At 59.9% G+C, this 17,424-nt stretch overlaps 1 protein-coding gene across 24 annotated transcripts in view; it reads left to right on the plus strand.

The window, feature by feature from the left end:
- The first annotated feature begins 3,070 nt into the window (after positions 1 to 3,070).
- The window catches only part of FBRSL1 (fibrosin like 1), a 412,476-nt gene continuing 398,122 nt past the window's right edge, over positions 3,071 to 17,424 (plus strand). For all 24 annotated transcript variants that reach the window (XR_010658894.1, XM_065904966.1, XM_065904976.1 and 21 more), the window contains exon 1: positions 3,071 to 3,730. Coding sequence is in view for 23 of the 24 variants with exons in the window: in XM_065904966.1 (XP_065761038.1) it covers positions 3,452 to 3,730 (279 nt within the window). In the remaining variant the exon portion in view is untranslated. The remainder of the gene's footprint in view (positions 3,731 to 17,424) is intronic.

Genomic DNA, 17,424 nt, shown 5'->3' on the forward strand with positions numbered 1-17,424 from the left:
AATGTTAACAAGTCTCCAGCCCCTGTGCGATTCTAGGTGAATGTTCAGACCACCCACCACAGGAAGCAAGTCATCACCACCCCACTCCACCCCACTCCGGGTTTATGGAAGGGAGAACTGAGGCAGAGAAATTAGACCATCTGCTCACAGTTCAAAGAGAGGAGCTGAGGTTAGAGCCTAGGTTCTTTAACTGCTCTGGCCAGAATAGTAGCCACCAGTCACAGGGGTTATTTCATTTCAGATTGAAGTTAATAAATAAAACGCATAGTTGAGTTTTCTAGTTGCATGAGCCACATCTCAAGCTGGTGATTTCTGGGCTGGATGGCATAGATCTAGAAAATACCACTAGTATGGTCTTGAAGCTACCCCTTAGCCATGTCTGCACTCCGAAGCCCCCCCAACCCCCTTCAGGAAGAAGGCAAATGTGTGTGCAAGTTCACACGGAAAGTGAGCAGAACAGCAGCCCTGCCACCCCTTATACCAGCAGGGAGTGGAGGCATCAGCGCTTAGCTCTGCAGGCTCCTGCAAACCCTGAGGAGCAGGTTTGGAGCCCTGGGAGAGGTACCCCATGGACTCTAGCCCGCCAGGCTCCTCTGTCCATGGAATTCTCCTGGCAAGAATACTGGAGTGGTTCATCATGCCTTGCTCCAGGGGATCTTCCCAACTCAGGGACTGAACCCAGGTCTTCCACAGGTTTTTACCGTTTGAGCCCCTATGATGTGCATAAGTGGGGGTGGGGTGGGGTGGGGAATGAGCACAAGGCAGGCAAGTAGGCTTCGGCCTCCTTCCACCCCACCCTGCCTCTCCCCTGAAGGGAGGTTTCCTGTGCCCAGGATCCTGAGGAGATGTTGGCTGGTCCCTAAGGTACTGGCCAGTCACCTGGAAATGAATTGAAGGAGGGAAAATACTCGCGGGGCTTCTCCCCGTACGAGCTAAGAAACCCAGAGAGGAGAACCCACAGGGGGTCTACGTGATTCCCGTCCTTCACCCTGAACACATCCAAGTGTCTTCAAGGGGAGATGACAGACAGTCATTCTTACACTTGAAAACCTCAACACCAAACCTGGGCCTTCCCAAGCATTGTCCTAGAAGGTAGGGAAGGGGTGACAAGAAAGGAAGCCCCCTGCAGTCCCCAAGATCAGCTCAGCAGCCCAGGCCACAGGTCTCTGAGGACTCCAGGCCTCTGGAACAAGTGTGGGGCTCGGAAGTCCCACTGGGGATGGGCAGGCAGGCCCAAGGGCCTGTTTCCCAAACAAAATCCTTAAGTATTACCCCTGGGACCACCCCTGCCTCCTGCCCCTGTAAAAACAAATTTTCAGGTCTTCCGTCCTCAGAGGAGAATTAGGGTAGAAGGACTGCAGAGAAGTTTCAGCCTTTTTAAACAAGGCTCTTAAAAATCAAAGAGGATGCTGCTGGGAAAGTCAGTGATAACAAAATCTGGAAAGGGAAACAGAGAAGGGGACTCTGCTCCCACCCCCAAGGAGGCTAGGAGTCAGTGGAAGGAGGGCCCAGAGCAGAGAGAGCTGGGCAGGATGGGCCTGGGTGAACTGGAGGCTGGCAGCTTTGGAGGCTTGGGCTCCCCACCCCCTGTATCAGGATGTTTGGAGTACTGCCTTCCCCGCTGTCCCCAGGGACAACCCTGTCAACAGCCTGTGACAACCCAGACCACACGTCTCCCTGCCCTGCACACACTGTGGCCCCAGGCTAGCTGGCTTCTCATCTGGCAGGTCTCAGCTCAAATTACGACTCCTCTGAGAGGCTTCCGGGACCACCCCATGCCCACTTCCTATGACAACTCCCTCTTCAGTCATCTTCAAGCTACCCTTCAACATTATGTTAGTTGGCTCTGTGTTCAGGTTCTCGCTTACTTCTGAAAGGGCCATCTGTCCCATCCATTACTGCAACACAAACATTGTGTTGGGCACTGTAAATAGGTGTCAAATGAATTAATGATATTAAGATTTGAGGAAGACAGAGGTCCCTCCCCACCCACAGTGGGTCCTTAACCGCAGTCTCCCATGGGTGAAAGAGGAAGTTCCTCCTTATATCTTTCAACTCTCCAGCTGCCCCCTCATCCGTTCCTGCCACCAAGCTGCCCTGGAAGGTAAGCAGCCCCCGCAGCCCCAATTGCTGTCTCTATGCAAACGAGGCATCCCCGGGGGCCTCCCATCCAGGGGGGTGAGGTGGGGAACTTGACCCAGGAAAAGGTAGAGGGGAACGCACTTCGTGTAGAACTTCTCCCTCCCCATATTAGAGCCCAGAGGTCGGGTGCCTGGGCAGGGGGCGGTGGAGAGCACAGGGAACCATGGAAGGACAAGACCAGCCTGCAGGAAGACCCCTTAACGAGAGGCAGGAGACACGTGAAGAAGTCCTAGACTGGGGTGCAGGATAGTGAGGGAATGAAAAACCCTCATCTTTCACATGCCCAGACTCTCGGCTGAGGTGGTCTGTCCCCCTCTGCGAACCGAGTAAATCCCTTACCCGGCCCTGTATCTGAAAGGACGTCGAGGACTACCCACCCTTGGGCCTCCCATCGCGGGTGGGAACCTGGACTCCCCAACTGTGTTCACCCTCCCCCAGCTGCGGGGGCGGGGAACGGCGGTGACGGTGAGCGTGCCCCTCCGCGCATATGTCCCGCTTGGCTGGAGAGGCCCCCCATTCTTCCGCTTATGAGCTCCCATTGATAGATTCTATCAGAATGAGGCCGCGGCTGGGGAGGCGCAGTGACGCACACCCCGCCCCTCCCAAAACAGGCAAACAGAAAGCCAGGGCAGCACCTCACCTCCCTACACCTCCCACGTGCAAGGACGCCCGCCCAGGTGCTCGCGGAGGGGCGGGGAGGGGCGCGGCCTCCCAGCTCCCTCCCCCAAGGGGCGGGGTAAGGGCGGGGCGGGCCTGTGGGGCGGGGCCGGAGGCGGGGCGGTGGGGCCAGGCTGAAGAGGCAGAGCGCGGCCTGGGCGAGGCCAGGAGGGGGCGGGCCCGGGGCGGGGCGGGGCTCGCGTCGGCTCCGCTGAAGCGCCCACTTCCTCTGGCGCCGGCTGCTTGACGGAAGTACGTCAGTTGTTATCCGCTCGGGGCGCCGCTGCCACCGCCGCCTCACGAGCCCCGGCGCCTCAGCCCCGGTCAGCGCCCCGCCCGCCTGCCCGCTTGTCGGGCCTCAGCCCAGCCTTCGCCCGCCGCCAGTCGCGCATGGGGCGTGCCCTCGGGGCCGCGGCCAAGGGCCGCTGAGCGCCGGCCGCCCCGCCGATGCGCGCGGCCTCCCGCGCCGGGGCGCCCAGGCCGCGCAGGGCCCGGGGCTGAGGCTACCCGCGCGGCATGTCCGGCCCGACCCGCCGCCCGCCGCCGCCCAGGGCCCGAGTCCGCGCGGACCGCAACAAGCCCGGCGGGGCCGAGTAGCGCAGCGGCAGCGGAGCGGGAGCCCGACGGCGCGGCCGCAAGGTCACCGCGCGCCATGGAGGCCAAGGTCCGCCAGAGCCGGCGCTCGCGCGCGCAGCGAGACCGTGGCCGGCGCCGGGAGGCGGCCCGCGACGCCCGCGACCAGAGCGCGTCGTCGGGGGATGAGCCTGAGCCCGGGCCCGGCAAGGAGAACACGGGCCTGCCCCGCGCGCCCCCGCCCCGCGCCGCCGCCGCGCGCCCCCCGCGCCGCCGCCGCCGCGAGTCCAGCTCGCAGGAGGAAGAGGTCATCGACGGCTTCGCCATCGCCAGCTTCAGCACGCTGGAGGCCTTGGAGGTAGGTGGGCCCCCGTGAGCATGTTGCCGCGGAGTCGCGAGAGAGAAACCCCTGGGGCATGGGCACACCCACCCTCTTAGTTCTCCTAGGGCTGCATGGGCCCCAAGCGCCTAGAGGGTTGCTCCGGGAGGACCCGGCCCCCTGCGTGGGGTGCGGGCCTGTTGGTGTTTTAAGGAGCTGGGGAGAAAAAAATCTCTAAATTATTCTGTCCAGACTGGGGACTGCCTGGCTACTCAATCTTTTTTCAATTGTGTTTATGTTGCCAAAATATCACTTGATTCGGTTCAGGATGTGCTAGGGAGGTGAGCACTGCTGAACTTGCATGGAGGCCGTGATAAAATGGATACTTGAGGGTTCTTCCTGTTCTCCTCCTCCCTCTCCTCGAGGTTTCTGTTCACACGCGGAGAGGGAGGGTCATATTTTAGCCCCTTCTCTCTGCCACCGCTGTGTGCTGCGTGGTTATTAGGATGGCAGAAAATATTGCTTGTCTGGTTGAGTTATTGTGGACAATATTTGTTGAGCAAATAACGTCCCTTCTCGCCTGAAACCAAGTGAGTGGAGAAGGAAATGAATGCTGTCAGAGCTGGCAAGTGCACTGGTCGGGAGCTCTTGTCTCCTAGAACTGGCCTGGGTAGGAATGCTGCCTGGCCTGGGAGTCCTGTGAGCCCCAATCAGCTAGCCAGCCACTTTACCCTCCAGGGGCCCTAGACAGCACTTATTTCGGGGGACCAGCGTCTGTGGGGTTTGGGGTCCCAGGAAATGCTTAGTTAACAGTTCCTCTTTTCTGAGGAGTTGGGGGCCAGTGGCCTAGTGCTCCCCAGTCTCAGAAGCTAAGCATTGGGGGAGAGGAAGTTCCCACACTGCAGGTCTCTGCAGTGGTCCCCTTTCCAGGGTTGCCCCGCCTCTGTAGAGAGCCTCAGGGTCAGGTGCTGGCAGCCAGGGACAGGTGGCCCGGGAACAGGTTTGCCACTTTTTGTCTGGACTCATGGATGCACTTGTGTCAGAGCCTGTGCTAACACCGCCCCAGGTCCCCTGTTGTGCTCATCTGGGAAACCTGGGATGGCTCCTGGGCCTAGGGGTCCTCAGCTAACACCCTCTGTCGGGGTGTGGTGGTGCAGGCCTAGGCTTTGTCCTGGGGAATGGAGGCCCCAGGGCTGAGTTTTCAAGCCAGGTCCTGCCCTGCGGCCTCTGAGATTGGATACACCACCCACCTTCCAGATGCGGAACCGCCCTGTCAGGTGGGGTAAAGACAAAAACGCTTACTATTGCCTCCAGGGCCCTGCACCCCATCAGCTGGCCTCTGCCACCTGACATCCTCTCACACCAGCGTGTCAGCCCCTTGCAGGTTCTGCCTCAGGGCCTCTGAACTTGCTGTTCCCTCTCTCTGGGCTCTTTGGCGCCTTCCTGTCTCAGTGCAAATGGCACTCAGAGAGGCTGTCTCTGGGCATGGCCTGAAGCAACATTCCTTCCCCCCAAGCTGTGCATCTCCGCTTGTTATTTCACACACTGTCTTTGCCGCCAGTTCCCACTCTTTCTGAAGCTGTCTGCTGTTTTGACGCTCCAGAACTTGTAGCTGAAGGAGGGCAGGCACCGAGCCTGTGTGTTTCCGCTGAGGGTCCTCGTGCCCCCATGTTCTTGGAGTGAACCAGTGAGAGGAGAAACTGAGGCTCAGGGAGGCTGCACCTACTCAGTACCCCATACACTGCCTGCACTCCCTGCACCTCAGGGTACACCCCTGGCTGTACCCCTCCTGCCTCAGGGGACACACAGTGTGAGGGGACTTCTGCCGGCTCAGACCAGCCCCAGCCAGGTCATGGTGAGACTGAGCTTGCTTTCTGCTTGGCATTCATGCAGCCGCATCACGCCGGGCCGCTCCACACACCTTTCTCTGCCCTTCTGAGCCAGGGAGGGGTCTGCCTGTCTTGGAAAGTACGGGGCTTCTGAACAAGTCAGAACTTCTAGATCAGCCCACTTGTTTGGCCTCATTTCTTGCTAAAGTGTAGTGGTTTTCCCCCAGAGTTCAGATAATTCATAATGAGGCTGATAGTCACAGCACAGAGCAAATGAGTACTCCCTCTACCAGGTGCTGTTCTGAACCTGCTTGTCCCCACTGCACACATGGGGACACTGAGGCCCGTCGCCTGCCGTGTCAGGACCTCGGTGTGCCCCGTCTCGGAGTTCTGCCAAGCCCTCGCGAGTCTGTCTTGGCCTCTATGTGGATGCAAGCTGCCACCCTTGGAGCATAACCTAATGTCAGGTGTGGGGGCCTGTGCAGAGTGCCAGTGTCCCTCGGGGCCTCCTTATCTTTGTCCTGAGGATGCAGGCCCCCACCCCCAGTCCCTCCAGGTTCCCTATCCGTCTATGTCCTGGGAAGGCCCCCTCCACCCTGTGTCCTGGGCAGGTCCTAGGCCCCCTCACCCTCAACCCTGTGTCCCTGTGTCTGCTCCAGAGGAAGGCTGACACAGGTGCCTGCCTCGGGCAGCTGAGAAGATCACTGGCCACCTCTGTTAAGTGCTGTGGACCCAGCAGGTGCTCCATAATGTGGCAGGGGTGTTGTCCACTGAGGAGGGGCCCCGAGTCTGTCTGGCTCAGGACATGGACACAGTCTTGGGAGCAGGGTTATCTCCACTGGAATCCAGTGTCTGAGCTGAGAGTGTGCAGAAGTCATGGTCTGGGCACGGGGTCGCACACCTAAGCCCTCGTCCCCTATCAGCTTTCCGGTTTTCCATTTATCCAGGTGGGGACAGTGAGCAGGTTGCCATGGGATAGGGGCCCTGTGGTTGGGGCAGCACAGGAATCTTTTTCCCAGGGCTTTCCCTCAGGGCAGCCGGCCCTTGCCCTCCGTGTTCCTCCGTGTTCTTGAGGTCTGGAGAGAGCGTTTGGCACTAGAACCACTCTTCTGGTTTGGCATTCATATGATTCTTTGTTCGTTTGCTTTTCAAATAGCAAAACACTTTTACCTGGTTCAAGTAAATTTTTATGAAAAGGTATATTTTGAAAAAAGTTAGCACCAGACTCAGTCTTCTTCAGTAACTCCTGTCCCCAGCTCCTGGCCTTTTCAGAGTATGTTATGCAGCTACACACTTGTAGTCTTGTGACTCCTTTTTGCAGAAGGAAAAGGTTATCTGCCACATCAGTACATATGTCTGGGACGTGTGTACCTGGGAATAGAGATGGAAAGGAAAACACCCAAAGTTATAGCTGTGGTCACAGGCGACTTCCTTTCTCTAATTCTCTGTTTCTTACGTTTTGATCCACATGTGTAGCTTTTATAATCCACAAAACATACACCCTGAAGCCGTTCGTGTCCTGCTCCACATAGAGTTGTGCTTGAGAAACCCTGCTCCTGCCTCTGACACATCGGCAGGTGGACAGTGGTGTGTGGGCAGCTGATCCTGGCCTGGCTCCACTGCTCCCAGCCTTTGGAGCCGTCTAGGGGCTCACTGTGTGTTTCCCCTGAAAATAATGGAACCCTTCCCAGCTTGGGATATGGGCCTTATGCCACTGAGGGGTGAGTTCAGGCCTGGACATGAACCCATGGGGGTGGGGGAGTCAGTGAAGGTTGCCAAGACACCCCCTTTCCTGGGCCACATTGGGGAGGGTCAGTGGTGGTGATCCCTCTGTGAGTCAGGTTCAGTCCCCCCTTGGGGCAGAGAGCTCGTGGTCTGTGCTGGCTTGGTGCTCAAGGCCAGGCGTGTGGGGAACTGGGATGTAGCCCCCACAGCCCATGGACAGAAGCCCATGCTGTTGGTTAACCTGGGGGGGCCATGTGCCCAGCCTGGCTCTCAGACGGGGGTAGTCAGGGCTGAGAATACACAGATGATTGGGCGCTGTGAGGAGAGCCAGCAGCCAGAGAAGCCTTCAGCATGGAAAACATCCAAGTCTCCCGGCCAGAGCACCTCCTTCAGGCTGCCTTTTGCTCTTCAGATGGGGAATCTGAGGCCTGTTGGGGAGAGCGGGGGGCTTTGCCTGCAGTCATAGGCCGGAGATGTGGTGCCGAGCTTGGAACCTGCCTAGGATGTGTTAGCTGCTGCCCCTGCCCCCGCCCCGCAAGGGCCCACAGCTCGTTGTGAGGTGCACAGCCTCCAAGGGGAACTCTGGTAGCCAGGGAAAGCAAAGCCACCACATGGCCCCTCGGCCCACCTGGGTGTCCACCAGCCCAGGGCAGCACTGGTTTTGCTAATCATGGGGTGGGAGGGGCTCTGGGCCCAGCCTCAGTCAGGCCTGGCATCTCTGCACCATCACCATCTCCTGTCGTGGGGGAGACAAGCTTTGTGGGAGCAGTTTTGACAATAGCAGCTGCTGAGCGCCTGTCTTGAGGACTTCCCTGTCCTCACACACCCACTTTGTAGAGAAGCAGCTGAGGCCCGGGGAGGCCAAATCCTTGCCCAGGATCTGCCCGCCACCGTCCCAGGCCACAGAAATCACAGATCTTCCCCTGAACTTGGCTGCATTTTTCAGACACTCTTTGGGAAGAAGTCGAGCTTAAGCAGAGGGTGGTCCTGCCCAACACCTGAAGGGTCAGCCTTTTCGTGGGCTGCAGGAGCGATGCTGTGGCCAGGGTCGGCTGACCTCTGCGGAAGGGCTGACCCCCCCTGAGCACCGTGGGGATCGGCGCCGGACCGCAGAGCCTAAGGCGGCACCGGGCTTCGAGGGCTCAGCTGCGTCCCCCAGTATCACCATGTCCATCTCGGGAAGTAAGGTCACAGGGGAACACTGGTGACACAGCAATGGTGGCAGCCAAAGTCCTGATGGACGGTGGCCTTGTCTCTGCTGGTCAGCATGTTACCTTCACCTGCCCCCGAGCACAGGTGAGGGTCTTGAGCCCCCCGTGGGGCCGGGCCGTTTCCCGAGCTCCCTTATGCCGGCTTACTCCCTTGTTCCCCCGTGACTGGGGCTTGTGTGCATGGCACTTGTGGCCTCAGTGCCTCTGGGGCTTCCCTGTCTGTCTCACCTACACTGTGCCCAGCCCCAGTGAAGGCCACGTGGACCTGATGACGGAGAGGGTGGTGGGCACCTGTCACCACTCCCACCCTCTCCTGAGCACCTGGAGGCTATGCTGTGCCTGGGGGAGAGCGTGGCAGAGAAAGGGTTCCATGGCCTGGTGCCTTCCCTTACCACTAGTCAAGTTTGCCCGGGAGGGGCGGTAGCCTGGGTTGTGGGGGGCTTCTCCGTGGCAGCTGCAGAGGCTTTCTCTCTGCCCTTGTTCTGGTTTCTGGGCCGTGTGTGCACGTTTGCGCTGTTGGGAGGGTCGGGTCCGCAGCCCAGGTATGTGTACGCAGCGAATTCTGTTCAGGTGGGCAGTTCGCTGCCTTCTGGAGGAAGGGTGCTGGAGTCTGGAAGCCACCCCCACTGTGGGCGTGGGGGTCACCGAGCTGGGGGCAGCCGAGTGAGAGCAGCGGCACATGCTGAGACACCCTGAGCCGTATGGTTCACGCCCTCGGTGAGGAGCCCTGGGACTTGGGGGCCCTCCGCACGTGGGGAGACTGAAGCATTCACCTCGCCTCTCATCTGGGGCAGAAGTCCAGCTGGACGGGGGCCAGGCCCAGGTGCCTGCTGTGGTCACACTTCCCGGGCCGTGCTCCCTGCCTGCACCTCTCTGCCAGGAGCCCCTTTCTGTGCACCTTCGGTGACCGGGAACCTGCTGCCCCGAGGACACATCCCCAGGTGTGGTCTCCATGAGGCCTCTAGGGAGCCAGGCCACTGCCGGTTCAGAGGTTTCCAACACTGTGGGTCGCATCACTGAACCATGGCCTCCCTCACCCAGCCCTTGGCAACCCCTCTTGCCTGGACTGTTGCTTGGGATGGTCTCTCGCTGCTCTCAGTCACTGGGACCCAGGCAGTGGTGGCCCCGAGGCAGGCCTCGCAAGGCTCGAGTGGGTCTCCCAGGCCTCTGGAAGCGACTGCTGGCCAGCAGGGAGGGCTCTGACCTGTCCTGCCCTCCTGACTCGTTGAGCACTGGCTGTGTCTTGTGCCCCGCGCCAGCTGTGGGCTTGGCTCCAGGCAGAGGAGGCGGACAGGTAACTAGACTCGCAGGAGACTGGAAGGAGGTAACGGCCTGTGATGACAGCATCTGCCATAAAGGCAAGGCAGGTGCTGGGGAGGAGCTGGGGCGGGTGGGGCTTGCAGGTTGAGAGGCTGTGGAAGGTCTGTGAAGCCAGGAGGTGCGTGCGCGGTGACCGGTCACCGAGGTCATCTGAGACGCTTTCTCCTTCCGGGAGCTGGAATCTGAGACCTTCGTGGAATCAAGTGCTTTGGGGAATTAGGACAAATGTGGTATTTGGTTCCAGTTCATTGTGGAGAATCTTCTAGGACCCTGATTTGCCACAGTAGTTCTGGAAAGAAATCTCACTGAGTTTCCCGTTTTGTTCAGCTCACCAGGACTTCATGTATGTGTGGGAGGAAAGCTGGTTTGGATCCTGGTGTGCACGTGGGGCTGGGGTGTGGGGTGGCCCGCTGTGCGTGTGTGTATGTGGGAGGGACCTTGACCTGGGGGAGCGTCTCCAGTGGCCCCGGCTCTGCTTCTTCCTTGGAACAGATGTTTAGGGCGGTCACTGCCCTCTGGACTCTGCACGGAGCTGCACATGTTGACCTGGCAGCTTGTGCTGTGGGGAGCAGAGCAGGCATCTGTGCACGGCACCTGTGTGACCCTGTCAGGGGGCCCCCATTTACGTGCCATTGCCAGGGGAGTACTGGGGGCCCAGAGCACGGCCCAGTCAGTGGTGATGCCGAAAATCACAGCAACAGGAACGACAGCAGTCAGGGCCTCGGTTCACCTCACCCTCCCAGCATCCCCTACAGCAGGTGCATGCTGTTCCCATTTTCTTCTCAGTTTTCCCCTCTGAAAACTCGCGAGTTAAGTCATTTCTTGAATCTGCATGGCTGGCAAGTAGCAGAGCAGGATGGGAGCCAGGCACAGGACCTGGGTCTGTGCTGTAACACGGAGGGGCAGGGGGCTGGGGGTGGAGGCCCTGTAGCCAGAGAGCGGCAGGGCTCCCACCTGTCCAGCCTGGGCTTCACCGCTCTGGCCCAGGGCTGCATGTCTGACCACCCTGCCTTTCCTGTCCTCTGGAGGGAGGGCTTTCACAATTTCACACTGAGTCAAGAGTTGGGCCTGTGGGGATCAGGTTCCTGGTGGGACTTCCAGACCAGCCCCCATAGGAGCTCCGGCCCTGTGTGGCCATCAGCCATGTTCTGAATCCTCTCTCTCTTCCCTGTCCCACTGGTTGCCCCAAATTTGACGTATTCTGCCACCTTGGGTGCCCGGCAGCTGCCACTCTGCCTGCAGACACTCTCCAGCCTTGGGGGAGGGCTGGGGTGTTCCTGGTCCTGGCCCCAGGTCTCCCGCCTCACATGAGAGCCAGTCCCCACAGGGACCCATGGGCTTTGCCATGATCCCATCTCTTACTTGCCCTCACGTACCACAGCTATCCCCTCTGGCCCCCAAGCTCGGCGCTGTGTGCTGATCCTCAGACCCTGGCAGGCCCCTGGCCAATGCTTTTCTCACGTTCCACTCAGCCTGCCCTCACCTCAGTCTTGGCTCCACCTGCAGCCCCAGTGAGGATTTGTCAGACAGGAATGCTCATAGACTCATCTGGATAAAGCCAAGGGCCCCTGACTCCTGAGATCACATCTCTGCCTGACCCAGATTCCCCAGGGGTCCCCTGTCTGCTGTCCATGGAATGAACCCATGTTCCCCTCAAGGCCTGGCCCTGCCTCCCTCCTCACCTCGGGCCCTGCACCCAAGGAGCGCTGCTGCGGGACCCTGCCCAGCTCTCTTCATCTCCCTGGGGCAAGCTCGGGATGCTTCTTCTGAGGCCCTCCTATCAGCCCTGCTCTGGGCCTCACTCTCCTCATCTAGGGAAGATAGGGTGGAAGTACCTACTAGCCGTCCTGTACCTCCCTATCTCTTCTCTGAGCTTGTTTTTCTTCATCCCCACCCACACAGAACACGAGCATGAGATGGTTCAGCAGCAGCCGCCCTGGCCGCTCCCCCGCTGGGCTGGGCTGCAGCTGTGCAGATTCCAGGGCCAGAGGGGGAGCTCCCAGGACCACGAGCTTGAGAGGAGCTGGGGCAGTCCTGGTTGAGCATGGGATGCACTGTCTGGCTGTGGAGGAGCGGGTGCTGAGCCTCCGGGGGCGGGGCTCATGGCCTGAGGGTTCCTGAGCAGAGACTAACCTTCTGTCATTGTCAGAACGGTGGTTAGTGACCGTCAAATCCCAGCATAGTGCAGGTCAGAGGGTCGGACCCGGTCCCGGGGTGGGGGGACCCACGCATGGACATGGTGTTGGGTGGTGGCTTAAGCAGAACCACTGGGCGCAGATCTGGGCAGGTGACTGTCTTTGTCCACCTCCACGCCACCTCATCTACCAGGTGCTTCCAGTTTCCCCAGACCTTTGTCTGCGTCGTCAGTCATCTCTCTGGCTGGTCTTCAGCCACAGGGTGGGTGGGTTTGCATGTTCTGTTTCCAGGTGACTCTTCTCTGTCTTGACGGCAGGGACTCAGTCAGTGGATATGGGAAGAGATGGGTACCTTCACAGGGCCTGGGAGGGGCTCCCTGCTCATGTGCCAGGAGCTGGGCCTGGGAGGCACTGGCTGAGGCTGCTGGAGCTGGGCTCCTGACTCCCTGCCCTTGACCATTTGCCCTCCAGCCAAGCCCACGTCACCAGGTGCTCAGTGCCCCGCGCTCACTGTGGGCGGGTGCTCAGGGTAGGGCCCTGAGGAGCAGCACAGTGGGACCAGGATGCAACGAGGCAGGTCCTGGAAGCTTCCAGAGCAGCGGAGGTGTCAGTGAGGTCTTCAGGAAACAGCCCTCAAGGGCAAGGGGGCCCTCAGGGATGCCTTGCCTAGAGAGTCAGCATACTGGGTGTGGGGCTGGGGCGGTGTGGGTGTGACATAGGCGGGGGACGGGTCAGGGAGGAAGTTCTGACCGGGTGGCGCAGCTGGAGGGGAGACTGGACCTGGCCCCACAGAACAGCCGAGCCAGTTCCAAGTGCAGCGCCTGAGCCCAGACAGGTCCCCGGCCGGGGCCCGAAGTGCCTGTGGCCTTCCGGCACCTGGAGCAGGGCCTGGGGCGGGGGTTAGGGCAGGTGGAGGACCCTCTCAGTCCCCCATTTGGTCCCCTGCTCCCTGTGTGGGCGGGGAGGGGCTCTAGCAAAGCCTGTCTAAATGGAGGCAGATCTTCTTGTCATGGTTCACAAGGCTTTCCTGCCCTGTCTCTCTAGGAATTTCCTGACTTTGGCACTTAAGTCCCGTGGCTCCAGAACCCTCTTAGTCCCAGGCAGACATGGAGAGTTGGTCACTTGGGGGTTGGGGGCATCAGATGCTGGTGGGCAGTGCAGAAGCTAACTGCTTTCTGGCTGGGGGGCGGGGTAGGGGTTACCTTCTGGGGAAAGACCCTGGCAGTAAGCCACGGGCTCCCCCAGTCGCTGGGAGGAAGCAGCTGCACGTGGAGTCTCTGCCCCAGGGTGTGAACCACAGCCTAGAGGAGCAGGGTGGAGAGGCTGCGATGTGACTGAGGTAAGCGGGTGCCGGAGTGTTGAGCCGAAACTTGCGGGTGAGGGGCAGTGAGCCATGTGCATGCCAGGGCACAGGAAGCAGCTGGGCCAAGGCCCTGGGGCAGACGAGCTCTGATGGGAGATGGCAGCCTGCCAGGTGAGCCGGGGTGAGGCTCTGAAGGTAGGATGGGTGGGGCCCACACTCAGACTGCAGGCAGGTGGGATTTGACCCCAACTCCTGGACCCACGGAGAGCAGGTGCCTGAAACAGGAGTCGGGGAGCGCTGCTGGGGCCCTCAAGTCCAGGAGGTTCTGGGAGACAGGCAACTTCAGCCACCCCAGTCCCCTGGCCCTGTCCCAGGGTGACATGGCCATCCCACAGGGCCTCCCTCCAGGAAGTTAAGGGGCAGGTGGGGCGGGAGGCAGAGGTGAGGCCTCAGGTGGGCCGTCCATGGGGGCCGTTTGCACTCTCGCCCTGCTGAGGGGGCAGCGAGAGTTGTCCACGTTCGTTGAGGAGGGGTGAGCTCTGTGGAGTTGGGGCCCAGGTATTGGGGAACAGACCCCAAGGTGGTTCACAGAGTGTGGAAGGGGGAGAGAGGTGGCCACGCCTTTGCCTGCAGAGTCTGCGGCCTGGAAGGGCCTGATCCACGTGGGAGCAGGCAGCCTCGGCCCCCAGCGAGGGGAACAATTCAGAGTCTGTGTTTGCCAGTTTTAATTACTTTTATCTCTCCATGATTGGTTTACTGAAGCACGGTTTGAAATTTTATTGGTGCTGCATAGTATTAATGTTTAGGGGAGTTAAAAATAGTCACATGAAATTGCTATAAGAAAATCTAATCTGTGATTTCATAGCAGCTCGCCCCCCACCCCAGTGGTCTAGGGAGGGTCTAAGGGCCTGGTCAATCAGGGACTTCACTGCCAGGCCATTGCCTCAGGCGGCCAGGGGTTGTACACTTCCGTGCCCAGCAGCACCTGCTCTGAGGGCCCCCTGCGTGCGGGTGAGCGTGCCGGCATCTACATGGCCGCATCTGCCCATGTGTGCTCGCAGGTGCAGCCCGGAGCCTCCATGCTGACTGAGGGCTACTTGGACACCCCACCCTGGGTCACCTCACTTGTCACCTCTGGTGATGGTAAGAGCTGGCCACTCCCCGGGGCTGGCTGAAGGCTCCTGGGTTGCTGGTGGACGTGACCCCAGACCCTGGAGCACTGGAGTTCATCCTGGCTCACCCTGCATTGTCACAACCTTGGCAGTGCCTCATTGCCCCGTTTGTACTTGGAAGCACTTGTAGTACAAGCATTGTGGGCCTGCAGTGTGGCTCCAGAAGCAGCTGTGGGTAAAACCCCTGCAGGCCTGGGCACAGCTGCCGCTCCAATCTCCAGAGAAGGAAATTGAGGCCGGCAGGGCAGTGACCCTGTGTGTGCCCAGGCATGGCTAAGCCTTTTAAAGGGGCCCAGGCAACCCCCCTCCACCGCAGGACTGGGGCCTCACAGGCGAGGGCGGCCCCAGCCCTTGGCACCAGTGGCAGGGCTGGCTCGTGCACACCAGCTGCACGCATAGAACAGAAGCCCGGGGAGCTCTGGGAGCATGCTCAGGGCAGTGACTCGCTGTGGGAGCGGTGTCTGGCCCCCGGTGAGCCCTGCTCCAGAGAAGTCCTGCTGAGATAGCAAATTTCCTTCCAGGAGAGGAAACTGGCAGGGCCGTTGGCTTTAGAGTTCATCCTCTCAAACTTTCAGGTGGGAAATGCCGTGGGCCTCTCTTGGAGCCAGGACGTGTGTGGCACGAGGCCTCCTGCCTGTGGAAGCCGGGTGCATGGCAACTTGGTCAGGGCAGGCGGCTTTCCCGCTCCCCCACTCCTTCCAGACGCAGAAGGTCCTGTCCTGGGGCCCCACGTGCCACTGTTGGCTGTGGCCGGGTTGGAGCTGGACTGAGTCCAGTCCGGGGGAGAGAGGCACTGGTGTTTCCAGTTTTCTGACAATCTAGTTGTTGTTTTTTAAAGAAAAAACTATAGAAAAAGTGACAAGTTAGAACAATTCGTGGTTGACAGATGTGTCCTTTTTACCACGTGAACGATGCGGTGGCCCGATATGTCTGGAGAGATGACCTAGAGTTTTACCGAGGCCCTTCCAGAGCCTGCTGAGGCTCTGGGGCTAGTGGCAGGGGGAGGGAGGGGTCCCGGCCCGGAGAGGGTGGGGTCCCAAAGGAGGTTCTATCTGCAGCGCCCACTGCATAAAATCACCCCCATGCTTGCTTCACTTCCCTGTCTGTCCAGCCCATTTTGTCTCCTTGGTTCACAAATGCTTGTTAGAAAGACAGATTCCCCCCCCCCCCCCCAGTGTGACCCCTTAGGGCAGGTTGCCTCTGCAGGTTTCATGGTTGGTGGTGGACCGTTCACACATTCTCTCCCTTCGCTCAGACTTCTGTCACAGGCAGCCCTGTTCTCTCTCTGGGGCTCAAACGTGAGAGCTCAGAGGTTATCCCCTGGACCAGAAACAGCCTTTGTAACTTCAGCCATGTAGGTCAAAAGTGGCCTTGGATGGCCCTAAGTAGGCTCTGAGGTGGGAGCTTGCTCCTTCTTCCCTGTGAGAGCTCAGCCCACAGTGACGCATGAGGTGCACACCTCAAGATTAGGCCACACGGGCAGGAAGCTTACTCTTTCCAGAATGAAGTGGTCCACGGGAGGGTAGGGAGAGAAAGCTTGCCACTTTCTGTGTCAACAAGAAAGTCACAGCGCCCATGTTGGGAAGGGGCGGGGCTCCAAGGGATGGCAGATTGGGCCCAGGGGCCCGCTCAGCGCAGCTGCAGTGTCCTGCGTGGGGACTCCGCCCCAGCCTCCTGTCCCCGCTGTGGGATCTGGGTGTGCATGTGCACACCTGTGGGGGGGTGGGGGAGAGGCCTCAAAGCCCCACCTCCCCATACCTGTGGGCCCTTTAGGTGGTGTCTGCCCATGCCTCCTGTGTTGTCGAGTGCTGTGTCAGCCTGGCCACAGGTGCTCCGTCAGACGGGAGGGTGTGTGGACGAGGTTGCATTTCCATCTGTAGGCTGAGTGTGGCAGGCGTCTCCCTGCATGTGGGCCAGCCCAGTCCCGTCTGCTGAAGACCTACGTGGGACAAAAGCCCCGCCCTGCCCTGAGGAAGCCTTCTGAGTGGGGTTATGGCCTTTTCCACCTTCAGATGGGAGGCTGTGGGGAGGTGGAGACTCACGGGTGGTCAGTGAGGTTCTGAGGGGACAGACCTGCAGCCTGGCGCCGGTGGACAGGTGGGGGTTCTGGGGGCCTCGCTGCTTTCCAGGGTCTGGGTGGGAACAGTTGGGTGACCAGGAATCTCTCTGGACTTCTCTGGGCCTTGGCCTCTGTCTGTAAAGGAGTTGGCATTCATGTGTCACGGGCACACCAGGAGTCCATATGTATTGAGTACCCTGTGTGTGGGAAGCGAGCTGTTGTGTTTACCAGTGCTTTCTGTCAGTGGAGGCCCAGCATCAGTGTTGTTCCCCAGGGAAGCCCGTGGCCATATGCAGGGCCAGCTGCTGACTGCTGTCAGATGTCAGAGCCTTCCTCTTGGCCTCCCTCCTGTCCCCAGGAGACAGGCATGCACCTCTGAAGCGGCTCCTTCCCTTCCACTTCCTTGTCTGCCTTAGCCTTCTCTCCTTTTGGAAGTCGTGACAACTCGCCTGATGGGCCGGCTCGCTCCTGATCTGACCCTAGGTGCCTGGAGCCAAGCTGGCATACAGTTGGCGCTCACTGCCACTGTAATGAGTTGTCCTGATTCCTATGGGAGGGGCAGGCATGGGAAGTCCTGGGATCAGCAGGAACTCTTGTCAGCAGGGCATGAGGTGGGCAGTAGCCCCTTCCAACTGAGACAAGCTGGTGCCCTGGGGGGTTCCAGAGGCAGCTGCAAAAGTGCAGGTGACATGTGGGTGTCTCTGGGGTCTGATAGCCCAGAGTGTGAGCATGGGAAGGGGGCTGTTCTGCACCCAGCAAGTCTGGGTCCCCCTTGCCCCTCAGGCAGAATCTGCCTTTGGAACTTTGGTCAGAACCACAACTGTGGGCCTGGCAGGTCATCATTGGGGACCTGAGTTCCAGGCTGATAGGACTGCTGTGTGGCATGGTGTCTGACCTCATGGATGTCCCAGGACAAGTGCCCCACCTGTGGCCCCACGGCTCAGCTGACCTTTAGGAGCCCCCATCCCCACTGGGACAC

The sequence above is a fragment of the Muntiacus reevesi genome, chromosome 13 (genome assembly GCF_963930625.1).
Source record: "Muntiacus reevesi chromosome 13, mMunRee1.1, whole genome shotgun sequence".
Taxonomy (NCBI): domain Eukaryota; kingdom Metazoa; phylum Chordata; class Mammalia; order Artiodactyla; family Cervidae; genus Muntiacus; species Muntiacus reevesi.